At 33.4% G+C, this 16,393-nt stretch overlaps 1 protein-coding gene across 4 annotated transcripts in view; it reads left to right on the top strand.

The window, feature by feature from the left end:
• The window catches only part of LOC109681943 (sodium channel protein type 1 subunit alpha), a 138,166-nt gene that overhangs the window by 69,685 nt on the left and 52,088 nt on the right, over positions 1–16,393 (top strand). For 2 of the 4 annotated variants that reach the window (XM_074071011.1, XM_074071010.1), the window contains exons 13-18: positions 127–474; positions 1,712–1,844; positions 2,597–2,835; positions 4,434–4,607; positions 5,706–6,062; positions 7,423–7,905. In XM_074071011.1, the coding sequence (XP_073927112.1) occupies positions 127–474; positions 1,712–1,844; positions 2,597–2,835; positions 4,434–4,607; positions 5,706–6,062; positions 7,423–7,905 (1,734 nt within the window). Of the gene's footprint in view, positions 1–126; positions 508–1,711; positions 1,845–2,596; positions 2,836–4,433; positions 4,608–5,705; positions 6,063–7,422; positions 7,906–16,393 lie in introns of all 4 variants that reach the window. The other 2 variants (XM_074071009.1, XM_074071008.1) reach the window with 1 other exon arrangement.

Here is a 16,393-nt window from a genome sequence, read left to right as displayed (position 1 = left end):
ATCAATAGGAATGTGTTACAATGAACACTGAAATTTCCTTCAACTTAATCTTGCAAAATGAAAGCACATTTCCAAGGGCTATTTTAATATGACTTTACTTTTCATTCATTTGTTTCAAACTTTTAGTCTTTGTTGAGCATCCGCGGCTCCCTATTTTCTCCAAGGCGAAATAGCAGGACAAGCCTTTTCAGCTTTAGGGGGCGAGCAAAGGACGTGGGATCTGAGAATGATTTTGCTGATGATGAGCACAGTACTTTTGAGGATAACGAGAGCCGGAGAGATTCCTTGTTTGTTCCCCGACGCCATGGAGAGCGACGCAACAGCAACCTAAGTCAGACCAGCAGGTCATCGCGGATGCTGGCAGTGTTTCCAGCGAATGGGAAGATGCACAGCACTGTGGATTGCAATGGTGTGGTTTCCTTGGTTGGTGGACCTTCAGTTCCTACATCGCCTGTTGGACAGCTTCTGCCAGAGGTGATAATAGATAAGCCAGCTACTGATGACAATGTAAGGAAGTTTTAAATAGTTCAGGCATGGCTGGCCCATGATTGCTACACCAGCCAGTGTTTCTACAGAATGGAACTCTTGAGAATGATTCCTGGTTGGTCAAGCTGTGAATGCACCTGCATCTTGTAATACCTTTAATAGACTAACCAACTAAACCTTAAACCCTCAGCACTCTCTTGCACAAACCTGAATGCACTTACTTATGGAATGTGCTAAGGATTAATTAGACCCAATAATTACTGCCTCCATTTGGAGGATTTGCTATATACCCACACTGAATGTAGATATCAGGACATCCCCTGAGGCCCTGGTATAAAAGTAAATAAATGGTCCTTCTGTCTAAGTGTAAAGGGTGTATAATAAATCTTGCCATCAATTCTTCAATATGTCTGTGCTTTGGTTCAGATTTTCAAAAACACTGTGCATAGATAGCTTCATTATTACCTTAAAATTTCTAGCACTCATATTTGTCTTACTAAAAAATGCTGATATAGGTCTTTTCAAAAATTAATCTAAGCAAAGAGACATAAGTAAACTATAAATACAGATAAAATAATTGTGTACAAAGGTGTGTTATGTGTCTGTGAATGTAGACCCAGATGAGGAATTTTTTAAGAAATTCTACCTCTTTCTAAACTGTTCATTCATTTGGAAATATATCAGCATGATGAGGCATGACTAAGTCAGAATTAGACGACTTATTGCTTTGGTACCCTGGATGAAACTGTTGTCCATGCAGCTTTTGTGTGTGTTCTTTAACATACAGTTTGTATTGTCAATGACCATCCACGTCCTATGTCCAAAAAATATGATGACAGCTAAATGTGTTGTAATCATGAGTATTTCCTTAAAAGTATAGAGTTACCTTCTCAAAAATCTAATGTGTTGATCATTTATAGGACTTATAAGTTTTGGGGCCTTTATTATTAGTTCAGAAATAAAGATAACTGTCAACTATATCACAATTACATCCATTTTATGAATTATGAAATCGGAAGGTTAAAAATTCAATTTTAGCTGTGCTACTGAATGGTTAACAGTTTGGACACTCCAGGTTAATAACACAATAAGTCAGCAATACCTGCCATCATGAGTTAAATATGAAGTGCATGATGCATGTATTCCATGATTGTGACATCATTTGGTTGTTTACTTGTTGTAGTGTTCAAGATAATCATTTAATGCACTAGCATTTTCTTTACAGGGAACAACTACTGAAACTGAAATGAGAAAGAGAAGGTCAAGTTCTTTCCATGTTTCCATGGACTTTCTAGAAGATCCTTCCCAAAGGCAAAGAGCAATGAGTATAGCCAGCATCCTAACAAATACAGTGGAAGGTGTGTAACAAGTTCCATTTCTATTTCAGTCATTTCATAAAATTTATGTTGTCTCATTTGAAATAATTATCTCTGTACGTTGGAAATATATTGTTTCTCTAATGAGAAAACAGCAGATCTTATTATTACAGGTGCTTATATATTCTACAAGCTTTAAAAAATTAACTCAATGGCACTGGACTCAAAAGACTAATTTCTTAATTGTGTGAGGCAATGCTTTGAAAATACAGAACAAAGCATTTTTGTCAGGGGTTTCTGATCCCATTAGTCATAGTGACCCTCTGCTCTACTTAGTTTCAGACTTTCATAGCACTCTCTCTCCCAGCCTCATCTTAAATACTCTCAGGATTGATGGGGAGGAGTAAATCATCTTCACAAAATAAAAACAAATTAAAAAGATGATTCTTGGATCACATTAATCCCTACCCCATTCCTTACAACCCAAGGTTGACAGTGTAGCCAGTCATTAATGCTGTTATTGTGACTTCATTTAAAAAGCTAGACACTTAACTTGAGCCACAATGTCAATGCACAATTGGAAAAAAGCCCATTTCTTTGCTACTTCTATGTGTTTATCTGATGAAATACTTTTGGGAGTCTAGAGTAAATTATGTATTTTTTTAACAGTAAAAGGGGGATTGACTTTGTACCAAGTGGTAATGCATCTACTGATGAAAATAAATCTGGTGGGTCTAAATATTTGAGTGTATAAAGTAAATCATTTCATATTGTTCTTATTTTTTGAAATCTAGAACTTGAAGAATCCAGGCAGAAATGCCCACCCTGTTGGTATAAATTTTCCAACATATTTTTAATCTGGGACTGTTCTCCATATTGGTTAAAAGTGAAACATATTGTCAACCTGGTCGTGATGGACCCATTTGTTGACCTGGCCATCACCATCTGTATTGTTTTGAATACTCTTTTCATGGCCATGGAGCACTATCCAATGACAGTACATTTCAATAATGTGCTTGCAGTAGGAAACTTGGTAAGCATATTGGAAGGTAAATGTATTTAATCTTCAAATTTTCTGTTTGAGAAACTGTTTACATTTAATAGCTTATGGCACTGTTTCAATCACCCTTCCTACTTCCTGCCCTACCCTTGGGAATTATATTCAACTGGCTACACCCCACTTTTTGACAAAAATAATGGCCTTTGATGTTCATGTAAAAGTTGAGAAAGAGAACAGTAGGTATAGGCTGAGATGATAGGCATACATGGTACTCCTTAAAAAGTCAGTGATGATATTTACAACTTTTTCAAGATGTGAAAGCAGTTCATAGCTTAAGAACACTTTTTAAAATAAATTTTATATGGAGTTAACCAACTGCATATTTTATTGAGCTTTCATTAATTTCCTCCCAATGTCCTTTTTTCCTGTTCCAATATTCTATCTAGTACATCACATTATATTTAATTATCACATTTACTTAGATTCCTCTAGGCTGGAATTGTTTCTCTCTTTTTTTCTCCTTTATTGTGCTGGGTGGGGATACATTGTGGTATTCAGAAAGGTTCTTACAATGTATCAAATATATCATACTTGAATTCACCCCCTCCACAGCTCTCCTTTTAAAGGATAGAATCAGTTTCCTTACCTATCAAAAACCAATATGAAGTTGTGGATCTTTTTACCTTCCTTAGACAATATCATGCAAGAAATAATCAGCAACTCAAAAATCTCTTCAACTTTTCTGCTTCCAGGATCTATGTAGTTTATGTGCTGTTGTTTTTTCATATCTAATCAGTATCAAAACCATGAAATTTTGCAAATTCAATGAACATTTTGTATACAATATAATTAGCAAGGCCATTTTTAGTGAAGATTGACACAATTCTTTTTGTGCTTCAAAATATAAATTATTTAAATGTTTGTCAGTTAACTCAACTTGAGAATATTAGCATTTATTTGCTGAAAGAAAGACCTATCTAAAATATTTTATGCATTTCCTATAGTATTTGGTATGAATTATCAGATTTTTTTGCTGATAAAAAATAAAAAGTCATTCATAACATCCTGCAATGTATTATTTATATTTTTAATACTCTACTATTTATGCTGTGGAATGTCTATTTTTTCATTTATATAATTAATAATTATAGTAACTTACATATTGTAGCAATAGATGTGTATAGTAACTACCTGATATGAGGAAATGGGTAAAGATAAGGAAACGCCCATGGATAAATTCTTGTCAGTGTCTGGGTTATATGAAATCTGGAGGGAAAGACAACATTGTAATGGAAAAAACACTGTCAAAAATAGAATATTTGCACTGAAATCCAAGTTTTGCCATTTTCTAGTTGTATGATATTGAGCAATCCTTTCTTTCATCTTGCGACATTGATTTCCTCATCTGTAAAGAAATAGTTGTAATATTTACATTGCCAAGTTATTGGAGCTTCTGTGAGGATAAAATTAATTCGGTATATGAGATTCTTTTATTAAGTATAAGTAACTCTACAAATGTAAGTTAGTACTAGAATAATTATTAGAAAAATAACAAATATTGTTATAAAAGCAAATATTATATCATGTTCTATCTTATCTAATGGAATTAGAGTAATTATTTTTTTTCATAGGTTTTCACTGGGATCTTTACAGCAGAAATGTTTCTGAAAATCATTGCCATGGATCCTTATTATTATTTCCAAGAAGGCTGGAATATCTTTGATGGTTTCATCGTGACACTTAGCCTGGTAGAACTTGGCCTTGCCAATGTGGAAGGATTATCAGTTCTCCGTTCATTTCGATTGGTAAAAAACAAAACAAAAGAGCAACAACACAAAAGTTGGTGCTCTTGCATAGTACTATCATCGATTTTACTACACAACCATTATCATAAGTTTTTATGTAACTTTACATTGCCAAAGAGTGTTCCTAAATGGGAAAAAAATGCTTTCCCACTAAAAGCCTTTATTCTAAAAAACAGTCATGTAAATGTTAATCTATTATTTGGTTGCCATTTTGACTAATTGTTGTTTCTAGAGATTACTGTTTATTATTTACAGATCTAAGAAATATTTTGATGAAAATGCTCTACTTTTTAATAATAATTTAATATATAAATAGCCCTTTATAGTAGAAGAAGATAATTAGATATAAGATGTTCATGCAAAAACTTCCTAATTCTGCCTCTGGAAAATATGCATCCTCTAAAAATCAAAAAAAGAAAGTTTTTAGGATTACTAAACATGCCCATGAATTCATACATATCCTCTTGCAAATCAAGGAAAGAATTATAGAAAATATTTCAGTTTTTCAATGCAGGTATATCTAGCCATATCAATGCCCAGAATAATTAATAATGCAATAATGATTAATAAGCATTTTTCTCAACTTTTATCAGGACTCAATGTGATGTTACTTAGCATGCTATTGAGAAATTGATCTTTCAGCAGAGAGCATTACCATTCAGATGTTAATATTATATTGTCAGGCTTATTATGTCTCATTTAATTTGTCTTACAAATTAAGAAAAGTAGTATCTAAGTAATCATTAAATATTGAGTTTCAGGAAATTGATCTACATGTTTAAAACATCGCAAAACTGGATTCTAACTACTGGATACAAATATTAGCCATGAGCCTGAGATAATTAAGACAGGGCAGATATTGCACGAATTTCCATTTTGGGGGTAGGGGGCTGTGAATTGAATCCAGGACTTCATGCAGGCTAGACAAGTGCTCTACCACTCAGCTACACTTTATTCCTAAAAGATTCAATTTTAATGATTTCTTGATAAACCTCTATATCATTAATGCTTGTAAAGATCACAATAATGTATGTATGTGTATATATAGGTATATATATTTAGATATATTACACATATATTCTTTTTTTCATTTTCCAGCTCCGAGTTTTCAAGTTGGCAAAATCTTGGCCAACATTAAACATGCTAATAAAAATCATTGGCAATTCAGTGGGGGCTCTGGGAAACCTCACCTTGGTGTTGGCCATCATCGTCTTCATCTTCGCCGTGGTTGGCATGCAGCTCTTTGGCAAAAGCTACAAGGACTGTGTCTGCAAAATCGCCAGTGACTGTAAGCTCCCACGGTGGCACATGAATGACTTCTTCCACTCCTTCCTGATCGTGTTCCGCGTGCTGTGCGGAGAGTGGATAGAGACCATGTGGGACTGCATGGAGGTCGCTGGCCAAGCCATGTGCCTTACCGTCTTCATGATGGTCATGGTGATCGGAAACCTAGTGGTATGTACCCACTTAAGCATTTCAAAAATACATTAAGAGTGTAAAAGAATGGTGATCATTTTGTGCAAAAACCTGGTATGATTATTAGTTTTCTCACTTTGAAAACACAGCAGTTGGAGTATGTAAATATATTCTAAATGATATACACATTAATATAACTTACAGTTTTTAGACTTAATACCATCATGTAAATCATTTAATCAAATTTATTTTGTGAATTGCAATAGAGTGTCATATTAAAAACAGACCTAATATGATGTGCTGAGAAGATTTTTTTTCAAATTCAGAACCAAGGAAGGCAGAAATTTATCATACATATTATATATACATGTAGCAATGGATGACAATCAGATACAAGATTCACATGCAAAACTTTTCCTAATTCCACCTCAGGAAAATATATACCTTCCAAAAATTAAAAAAGAGAAAGTTTATGTATATATATATGAGAGAGCCCAAATTACCTGTCAGCATAGGAATAAAGAGTGGTCCACTCAAGCATTGGTAATGATTCCTGTACTTTCTTGCCCACTTGTGGCATAAAGCATTCATTCACTCTGTGTCATTTTGGCAGATACATTAACCAAATTGGGTTGACCAATTTTTAGCAACTCTAAGTCAAAATAAAGGATAGCTAATGATACCATCCTTTACTTTGAAATTACACTGATTGAATAATTCCTTTTCTTAAATATACATTAATATACCAATCTTATTAGGAATTATTCATAAACAGTTCTTGTTAGTCAGTGGGGGGTATGACAAATTCAATAGGTTAAGAAAACAAGTGTCAATACTCATCTTAGGCCCTTAAACTCTTAGTCTTAAATATGAGTCATAATGGTGTTTTCTCAACTAACATTCAACTTAATATCTCTGTTTACCAAAAAGAAACTAAAAATCCATTTAAATGCATAATTACAAACAGTAAGATTTTTAAGTTTAGAATTCTATAGTAGATATGTAAATCTGTTTTCTTGCACTCATACAATTTTAAATTTAATGCTATCTCTGGTCGGTTCATTCAACTTCTTGATTTTACACGTGGTAAAACCGAAGAGCAATTTAAAGCACATATGTGCCTAAGGATGCATAGTTAAATATTTACTGAACCAGATCAAATTCAGAGAACCCAGCTATTTTTTCTCCTTGGAGATTGAACCCAGGATATCATGATGGAAAGCCTGAACTCTAACACTGAGCTACACCCCTCCCCCCCAGCTTCAAATAACTATCCTATGGTGTTTTTCTTCCCATCTAGCTTTAGAGCATAGTTTCCTCCACACATAGAGGAATAAGCCATAATAAATGCTCTTCCTATATTGGACTGAAATTATAACCATGTCTCCATTGTTTTTAGGTCCTAAACCTGTTTCTGGCCTTGCTTCTGAGCTCATTTAGTGCAGACAACCTTGCAGCCACTGATGATGACAACGAAATGAACAATCTTCAAATTGCTGTTGACAGGATGCACAAGGGAATTGCTTACATAAAAAGAAAAATATATGAATTTATTCAACAGTCTTTTGTTAGGAAACAAAAAATTTTAGATGAAATTAAACCACTTGATGATCTAAACAACAGAAAAGAAAACTGTATGTCTAATCATATGACAGAAATTGGGAAAGATCTCAACTATATTAAAGATGTAAATGGAACTACAAGTGGCATAGGAACTGGCAGCAGTGTTGAAAAATATATTATTGATGAAAGTGATTACATGTCATTCATAAATAATCCCAGTCTTACTGTGACTGTACCAATTGCTGTAGGAGAGTCTGACTTTGAAAATTTAAACACAGAGGACTTTAGTAGTGAATCAGATCTTGAAGAAAGCAAAGAGGTAAGATTCTATGTGGGTAGGTATGAATTTATGTAAGTGTGTGCATGTGTGGTTATATTCAGGTACCTGCACTATATTTCCTGTGATTATGTATTTTCCATCTAGAACATTTGTGTCAGCACTTTAATTTTTATTTCATTGAGGAACCAAAGATTTAGGCCCAGGGAGCTAATCTATATATTGAAGAATAAATACTAGTGTGTACATTTTCTCATCCAAAATAAAGGATAAATGAATGATATAATGAATAGGCAAATATCAAAACATATAAGTCTTCTTAATCTTTATAATAGCATGGAAAGGAATATGCTATAATAGTTTTTGAGAAAACAATCTAGTTTATGAAGTTTAAGTTCACATAAATGCTGAGATTGGACTTGAAGATTTTGTAATTTTTATGTATCTTCCATGCATCACCTCAGCTCATGTATAGGGAAGGGAATTTTCATAATAAGAAATAGAGTATATATCTTCTCCAGTAAAATTCCATTTTACTATGTGTTAGTCTGCTTTGCTGCCATAACAGTATACTATAAACTGAAAAGTTTAAACAACCAAAATTTTTTTTCATAGTTCTAGAAAGTGGGAAACCCGTATCATGGTAGCATCAGTGTCTGGTGAGGCGTATCTCCTTGGTGTCTTGGTGTGAAGATGGTCACTTTTTCACTGTGTCTTCGTCTTCATATGCCCTCTCCTCAGAGCATGCATATGAAGAAACAGAACTCTGATGTCTCTTCCTCCTCTTACAAGCACATCAGCTCAATTGGATTAGGGCCTAGCCTTATGACCTCATTCAATCTTTGTCACCTCCCCAAAGGTTCTGTCTTCAAATACAGCCACATCAAGGATTAGAGCTTCAACATTTGAATATGGAACAGGGGTGGAGGTCACAATTTAGTCCATAGCAACCTACTTGGAAATAATAAGTAAAACATTAATGGATATATAGACTGTTCCTGATTTGAACAATTTGACAGTTGAAAAATTGCTGTTTGAACAATTTGACAGTTGAAAAATTGCTGTTTTTCAACTTTATACTGGTGTGAAAGTGATATGCATTGAGTAGAAACTATACTTGGAAGTTTGAATTTGAATCTTTCCTTGGGTGGTGATATGCAGTATGATACTCTCTTGTGATACTGGTCAGCACTTGTGGTGAGCCACAGATCCTAGTGAGCCATGCCCTCAATAGGTGAACAAGCGATAATACTCTGCAGTGTACTGTGGTACTAGTTATGATGCTCAGTAGTTTAAGTATATTAAATATACTTTTGATTTATGACATTTTCAACTTATGATGAGCTTATTGGGATGTAACCCTGCTAGACAGTCATATAAGAAAGCTCAAAAGAAGTCTAAAACAAAGTACCTTCACTTCATAGTTAGTTTATGGAAATATCAAAAATAGTAAAGTGCCCACCTTTTAGGAGATATGGTCTAAATATTTTAAAGGTTCAGATATATCAAAGACATTTTCTTCCTAATAAAATTCTATTAGAACATCACCATGGTAAAGGGAAACGACAGAGCATTTTGATTACCGGTCGACATAGATACCTGGCACATGGCATTATTTTGAATTGTTGAGTATGTCACTGTAAAGATAATCTAAGTTTTTACAATGAGTGTCTGAAAAATCTTGGTCATCCTCCACTTTTAGGAGTAATGGGCTAAGAAACTGCTGTCTTCTCCCCAGTCTTAGGACTTCTTAGGTATTTCAGTTCTGTGAAATGTAAAAAAATGTGAAAGGAAATAGTTCAAAGGAATGAGTAGATAGAGTTTAATCACATTTCTGATACCCAGAGAAAATGATACATGGGGAAAATGATAGGTTGTTTTTGTAACACATTGTAAAATTTTTTAGGATTTTAAATTTGATTACTATCTTAGTTCAGACTTTGTTCTTTAAAGGGACTTGATTTTTAACTAAGGAACCAGATGGAGGCTAGTTGTTTTTTAAAAACTTTTGTCTTCATATTTATAAAATTGATTCTGAACTTCTGATAAATGAATTTAGTAATATTCTTTCTAATGTAGATTTGTCTTGAAAGTTTAGACTTCTGTGTAATATTTGATAAAGACTAAAGCTACTACATATTCCTGAATTTTTAAAAAAAGCTATTTTATTTTAAAGATCATCCATAAAAATATTTTTCTTGCAAAAATTTAAAATAATTCCTACTTTTACCATTTTGTTTGTATTGATTAGGGCTGAAAGTAACATTGACTTCTTTATGAAGTGACTATCCACTGAACCACAGAAGACAATGGTATTTCTTGCTCTGTGATGTATACCTTAGACCAATGCATTAATTGCATTTTCAATGTGTGGGCAGTAGAAACTTGAGAGGTATAATGTAATGCTTCTCAAATTATAAGAAACCCATTTGCAGTTGAAAAAGCAATATATCAAGCTAGTATTTTTTTTAATTTCAGTAAAATCGAATGAGCTGCCAATATACATTGCATGTTGTAGGGAAGAGTATTAGGAAAGGATGCTCTTGTTTCCTGTGCTGAACTTTAATGCATTATCTAATTAGAGTGCACCTACTAAGTCCATGTGTTTAGCACATGAAGTTTAGGAATTGTTAAAACTGTTTCAGCTCTTTGGAGGCAGTAATCGTGAAGCCTTTCTGATCATAGACAGAGTTGTCGGCAACTTCCATCTATGGTACCCTCAAATATAAGACACAGAGTATAGGTAATAAATAATGTGCATCCTGGGCACAAGCATTATGCAAAGAACCATAACATTTTATAGTAAGCATACAAGTCTTTCTTTTTATTTCGTGACCTACTTGTACATGCATAGTATGGAATACACATTCAGATCGAGTTTTTACCATTCTTTCAATCCTTCCCTTTTGAATTTTGTTGACACATAGCAATTATATATATTTATAGGGTACAATAAATGTTTTAATATTTTAATACATGCTTAAAATGTATAATGATCAAATCAGGATAATTTAACATACCCATCAGCATAAGTATTTGGTATTTCTTTGTTATAAAGACATTCAAATTTCTCTCCGTAGCTATTTGAAATAGTCAATGTATTATTGTTAGTTATAATCACCCTATGGTAAAATAGAGGACCAGAAGTTATTCTTCCTGAGTGTAACATTGTAATCTTTGGCCTACCTCTCCATATCCTCCTTCTACGAGATTAACTTTTTTAGATTCCATCTGTGATGAAATCATGAAGTACTTGTCTTTCTGTTCCTGGCATATTTCACTCATCATAATGTCCTCCAAACTCATCCATGTTGGTGAAAATCACTGGATTTTATCCCTTTGTAATGACTGAATAATATTCCACTCTTTCTTTATCATTTCCTTTATCCATTTCACCTATCAATGGGCACCTAGTAGATTCCATATCTTAGCTATTGTGAATAGTGCAGTAATAAATATAGAAGTAAAAATGTTTCTTCAACATACTGATTTCATTTTTTTGGGATATGTATCTAGTAGTGAATTTGTTAGATCGTATGCTCATTCTATTTTTAATTTTTTGAGGAACCATAATGACTATGCTAATTTAAATTCCTACAAAAAGTATATAAAATTATCATTTCTCCATATCTTTTGCAGTGTTTGTTATTTTTTTCCTTTTGATAATAGTCATCTTAATTAGGGTGGTTATCACACTACCTTGGTTTCAAAATATACTACAAAACTGTACTTACCCAAACAGCATGGTGTTGGCATGAAAACAGACACATAAACTAGTTGAAGAGAACAAAGTTCTTAGAGATAAATCATTGCATTTATAGCTAGCTGATTTTCTACAAAAGTGCCAGAAATACACAATGAGAAAAAGACAATCTCTTAACATATGGTGCTTGGGCAATTGGATATTAAGACGCAAAATAGTAAAATTTGACTTGTCTCTCACCATATATAAAAGTCAACTCAAAATGAATTACAGGTTTAAATTTAGAGACTCAAAACAATGAAGCTACTAAAAAGAAAACAGAGTAAATGCAATAAGACATTGGTCTGGTAAAGGACTTTTTAGATAAGACTTCAGAAGCAAGCAACAAGAGCAAAAATAAAGAACTTCTGCACAGCAAAGGAAATAATCAACAGAGAGAAGAGATAGCCTACAGAAAAGGAGAAAATATCTGCAAATTATACATCTAACAAGGAGCTAATATTCACAATCTGTAAGAAATTAAAAACTCCTCAATATCTACTAATGATATAAATCCAATTAAAAATGGGCAAAGAATCTGATATTTCTCCAAAGAAGACATAAATAGCAAACAGATATATGAAAAATGCTCAGTATCAGAAAAACATAAATAAAAAATGCTAACTATTAAAGAAATGTAAATGCAAACCACAATCAGATATCACCTTACCCCACTGAGAAAAGCTACATTCAACTCATTCTATTGTTATTATTTTTAGCGGTACTAGGGTTTGAACTCAGGGCCTTGTGCTTGCTAGGCAGGCACTCTACCACTTGAGCCACACCCCCAGCACTTTTTGCTTTAGTTATTTTTCTGTTAGGATCTTGCATTTTTGCCTTAAACTGGCCACAGACCACAATCCTGATACCTATACCTCCTGTAGAGCTGGGACCACAGACATGAACCCTGATTTTTTTCTTAGTGTAGCCTCAAACCATGATCCTCCCAACCTCAACCACCCAAGTAGTTGGGATTACAAGCATGTACCATCAACTGTATTTACTAGAGCCATTTTGAAGGATTTTCCTCATCACACTTTCTTTGATGAACGCATACTTAAAGTTAAGGTTTTATTTCCCATGACTCAAGACACCCTGTTTCTCTTGTTTTCTCCATTGTTAATGTCACCTTGTCAGTTCATATTTGCCTTCTAAGAATGTATAGTACCTCTTTATTTTTACATTCCAGTTGAAATGTAGTTGAACCTCACTATCTGAGAATTTTAAATTAGATATTGAAACATCTATTCACACCTACTACACTTAAATCTCTTTCATTTATTCTTGAATCTGGTTTTATATATATAGTTTTACAGATTACCATACTGGACTTTCACCTCACCATCTCTTCCTTCTTGATCAGAAATAAACTCATAAGAAATTGTTCTCCTCAATGATTCTTATAGTAACACAAAATGTGTAAGATACTCCACATTTAGAGGAATTAAAGTGGATGCCTTCCAAATGAAGATTCATTGTTCTGTATTAAGAATGGAGTTTATACAATATTAAAATAATCTCATCACTTGAGTTCTCTCCGTTTTATCCTTTATTTATTTATTTTTGCCTCTTTATTATTTAGAGAGTACCTGTGGTAGGGAGGAACCAGATAATGGAGGATGCTAATAACCCATAATTCTGTTTATATTTATCTGTGTGAGTATATGTATTATTTACTTAGAAAGATGACTCTCAAAAAAAAGAAAGATGACTCTCAACAAATGAATATGAATTTCCATATTGAGACAATATTGAGTTTAAAAATCTGATTTCAGTACTGACTCTTATCTACTATTTCTCATTATAATATCCCAGAAATTATATTTTTGTCTTGTGTTAAATTTGCAAGTGACTATGGCTTATTATTCATACCCTAAGTATTATTTTAGATAAGTGAGTTATAATATCATTAGTTAAGAGATATACTTGAGCCAGATGCTAGATAATATAATTCCATAGTTTGACAACTTCCTTTCCAATTTCATTCCTTTTATTTCTTCTTCCTGTCTTATTGCTCTGGCTAGGAATTCCAAGACTATGTTGAGTATGAGTGGAGAAAGTGGACATCCTTGTCTCATTCCTGCCTTTAGAGGAAATGGTTTCAGTTTTTCCTTATTTAGTATGATGTTGGTTATAGGCTTCTCATATATAGATTTTATTATGTTGAGGTACATTCCTTCCATTCCTAGTTTCATCAAAGCTTTTATCATGAGAAGGTGTTGAATTTATCAAAGGCTTTTTCTGCATCTATTGAGAAGATCATGTGGCCTTTGTCTTTGCTTCTGTAAATATACTGTATTACATTTAATGATTTGCATATGTTGAACCATTCCTGCATCTCTGAGATGAAGCTGACTTGGTCATGACATGCTGTTGAATTTAGTTTGCCATTATTTTATTGAGGATTTTTGTGTTCATTAAAGAGATTGGCTTGTAATCCTCTTCTTTTGTTGAGTCCTTATTTGGTTTGGGGATGAGTGCAACACTGGCTTCATAGAATGAGTTTGGCAGTGTTCCTTCTTTTTCTATTTCGTGGAAAAGTTTGAGGAATGTTGGTATTAGATCTTCTTTCAAGGTTTGGTAGAATTCATTGATGAATCCATCAGGTCCTAAACTTTTCTATTTTGGGAGACTTTACTGCTGTTTCATTTTCATTGCATGTTATAGATCTGTTTAGGTGATTAATATCCTTTTGGTTCAATTTTAGATGGTTGTGTATATCTAGAAATTTGTCCATTTCTAAAGATTCCTCAATTTATTTGAATATAGTTTTTCAAAGTAGTCCATGATGTTTGTTGTTATCTCCACTGTTTCATTTCTAATTTTGTTTTGTGTGGGTCTTTTCCCTCCTCATTTTAGTCAGTTTTGCCAGGGATTTATTGATCTGAACACTTTTCAAAGAACCAGCTTTTTGTTTCATTGGTTCTTTGTATGTTTTTTTTTAAATCTGTATTTCATTGATTTTGGCCCTTATTTTTTTATTATTTCTCTCCTTCTGTTAGCTTTGGGCTTAGGTTGTTCATATTTTTCTAGGAGTTTAAGATGCAGCATTAGGTCGTTCATTTGACATCATTCTGTGTTTTTAATATTGGCAGTCATGGCTATAAACTTTCTCCTTAGGACTGCCATTGTTATGTCCCATGAGTTTTGGTAGGTTATACTTTCATTCTCATTGCATTACAGAAACTTTTTTATTTCTTCCCTTATTTCTTCAATGTCTCACTGATCATGGAGAAATATGCTCTTCAGTCTTCAGCTGTTTGAGTATTTTCTGCTGGTTCTTTTATGTCAAATTCTAGTTTTGTTGCATTGTGGTCAGACATGTAAGAGGATATTTCAATTTTCTTATATTCATTAAGACTTGCTTTGTGACCTAAAATATGGTCCATTTTGGAAAAAGATTCATGGGCTGCTGAGAAGAATGTATATTGTGCTGTTACAGGAAGGTAGACATCTGTCAGGTCCATTAGTTCTAGGGTGTCATTCATTTATAGAATTTCATTCTTGATTTTTTTTTGGTCTGGATAACGTATCTATTGGTGATAGAGGAGTATTAAAGTCTCCCACCACCACTTTGATGGGGTCTATCTGTAATTTTAAGTACAGCAGTATATCTTTGATGAAGTTGTGCTCCCCATCATTGGGTGCATATAAGATAATAATTGTTAATCCCTCTTTATGTATTGCTCCTTTTATTTACATTAAGTGACCATCTTTGTCTCTTCTGAGTAATTTAGGTTTGAAGTTTACTTTACCCAATAAAAGTATTGCTTCTCCTGCCTATTTGTTGAGGCTATTATCTTGTAAATCTTCTTCCACCCTTTCACCTTAATGCAATGTTTGTTTCTGTCTGTAAGGTGGTTTCTTGTGAACAACAGATTGTTGGGTCTTCCTTTTTAATCCAGTTTCCTAATCAGTGGCTTTTGATAGGGGAGTTGAATCCCTTAACATTCAGTGTTAATTTTGAGAGGTATGTGGTGATTCTTGCCATTTACTTATTTTTGTTGTGTAGGAGTTGGTGTGCGTGTGCAACTAATTCTATGCTACTCACTGATTACCTGTCTCGTCCTCTCTTGAGGTTTAATAATTCCCATGCTTTCATGGCTATGTTTGTTTTCATCTTCTCTGTGTAGTATTCCTTTTTGAATCTTCTGTAGTGGTGATTTAATGGTTACACATTATTTTAGTTTCTGTTTATCTAGGAAGAGTTTTATTCCTCCTTCAATTTCGAAAGATAGCTTTGCTGGGTAAAGTATCCTAGAGCTGAAATTGTTTTCTTTCAGTGCTCAAAATATTTCTCTCCATGCCCTTTTTGCTTTTAAGATTTCTGTTGCAAAATCTGCTGTTATTTTGATGGGTTTGCATATATATGTTATTTGATTTTTCTCTCTTATTATCCCTTAATATTTTTTCCTTGCTCTCTGTGCCAATTGTTTTAACTATAATATGTGGTGGGGAGGTTCTATTTTGGTCTATTTGGAGGCTTACCTAAATGGACATCTCTTTCTTGAGAGTTGGGAAAATTTCTGCTATTTTTTTTGTTGTTGTTGAATATATTACATATACCTTTGATTTGCACCTCTTCTGCTATTTGATGCCCATGATTTGCATGTTTGGTCTTTTGAAGGAGTAGCAGAATTCTTGCATATTCTTTTCACAGTTCTTGAATCTTTCTTTTGTCAAAGAATTCTGCTTTTTTCTTAAAATCTACTTTGTCTTTGAGCCCTGAAATTCTGTCTTCCACTTGTTCCAGTCTGCTGGAGTGGCTTTCAACTGCATTTTTTATTT

The sequence above is a fragment of the Castor canadensis genome, chromosome 4 (genome assembly GCF_047511655.1).
Source record: "Castor canadensis chromosome 4, mCasCan1.hap1v2, whole genome shotgun sequence".
NCBI classification, from domain to species: domain Eukaryota; kingdom Metazoa; phylum Chordata; class Mammalia; order Rodentia; family Castoridae; genus Castor; species Castor canadensis.
Note: the sequence above shows the minus strand (reverse complement) of the source record. Positions and strands in the feature narration are given on the sequence as shown.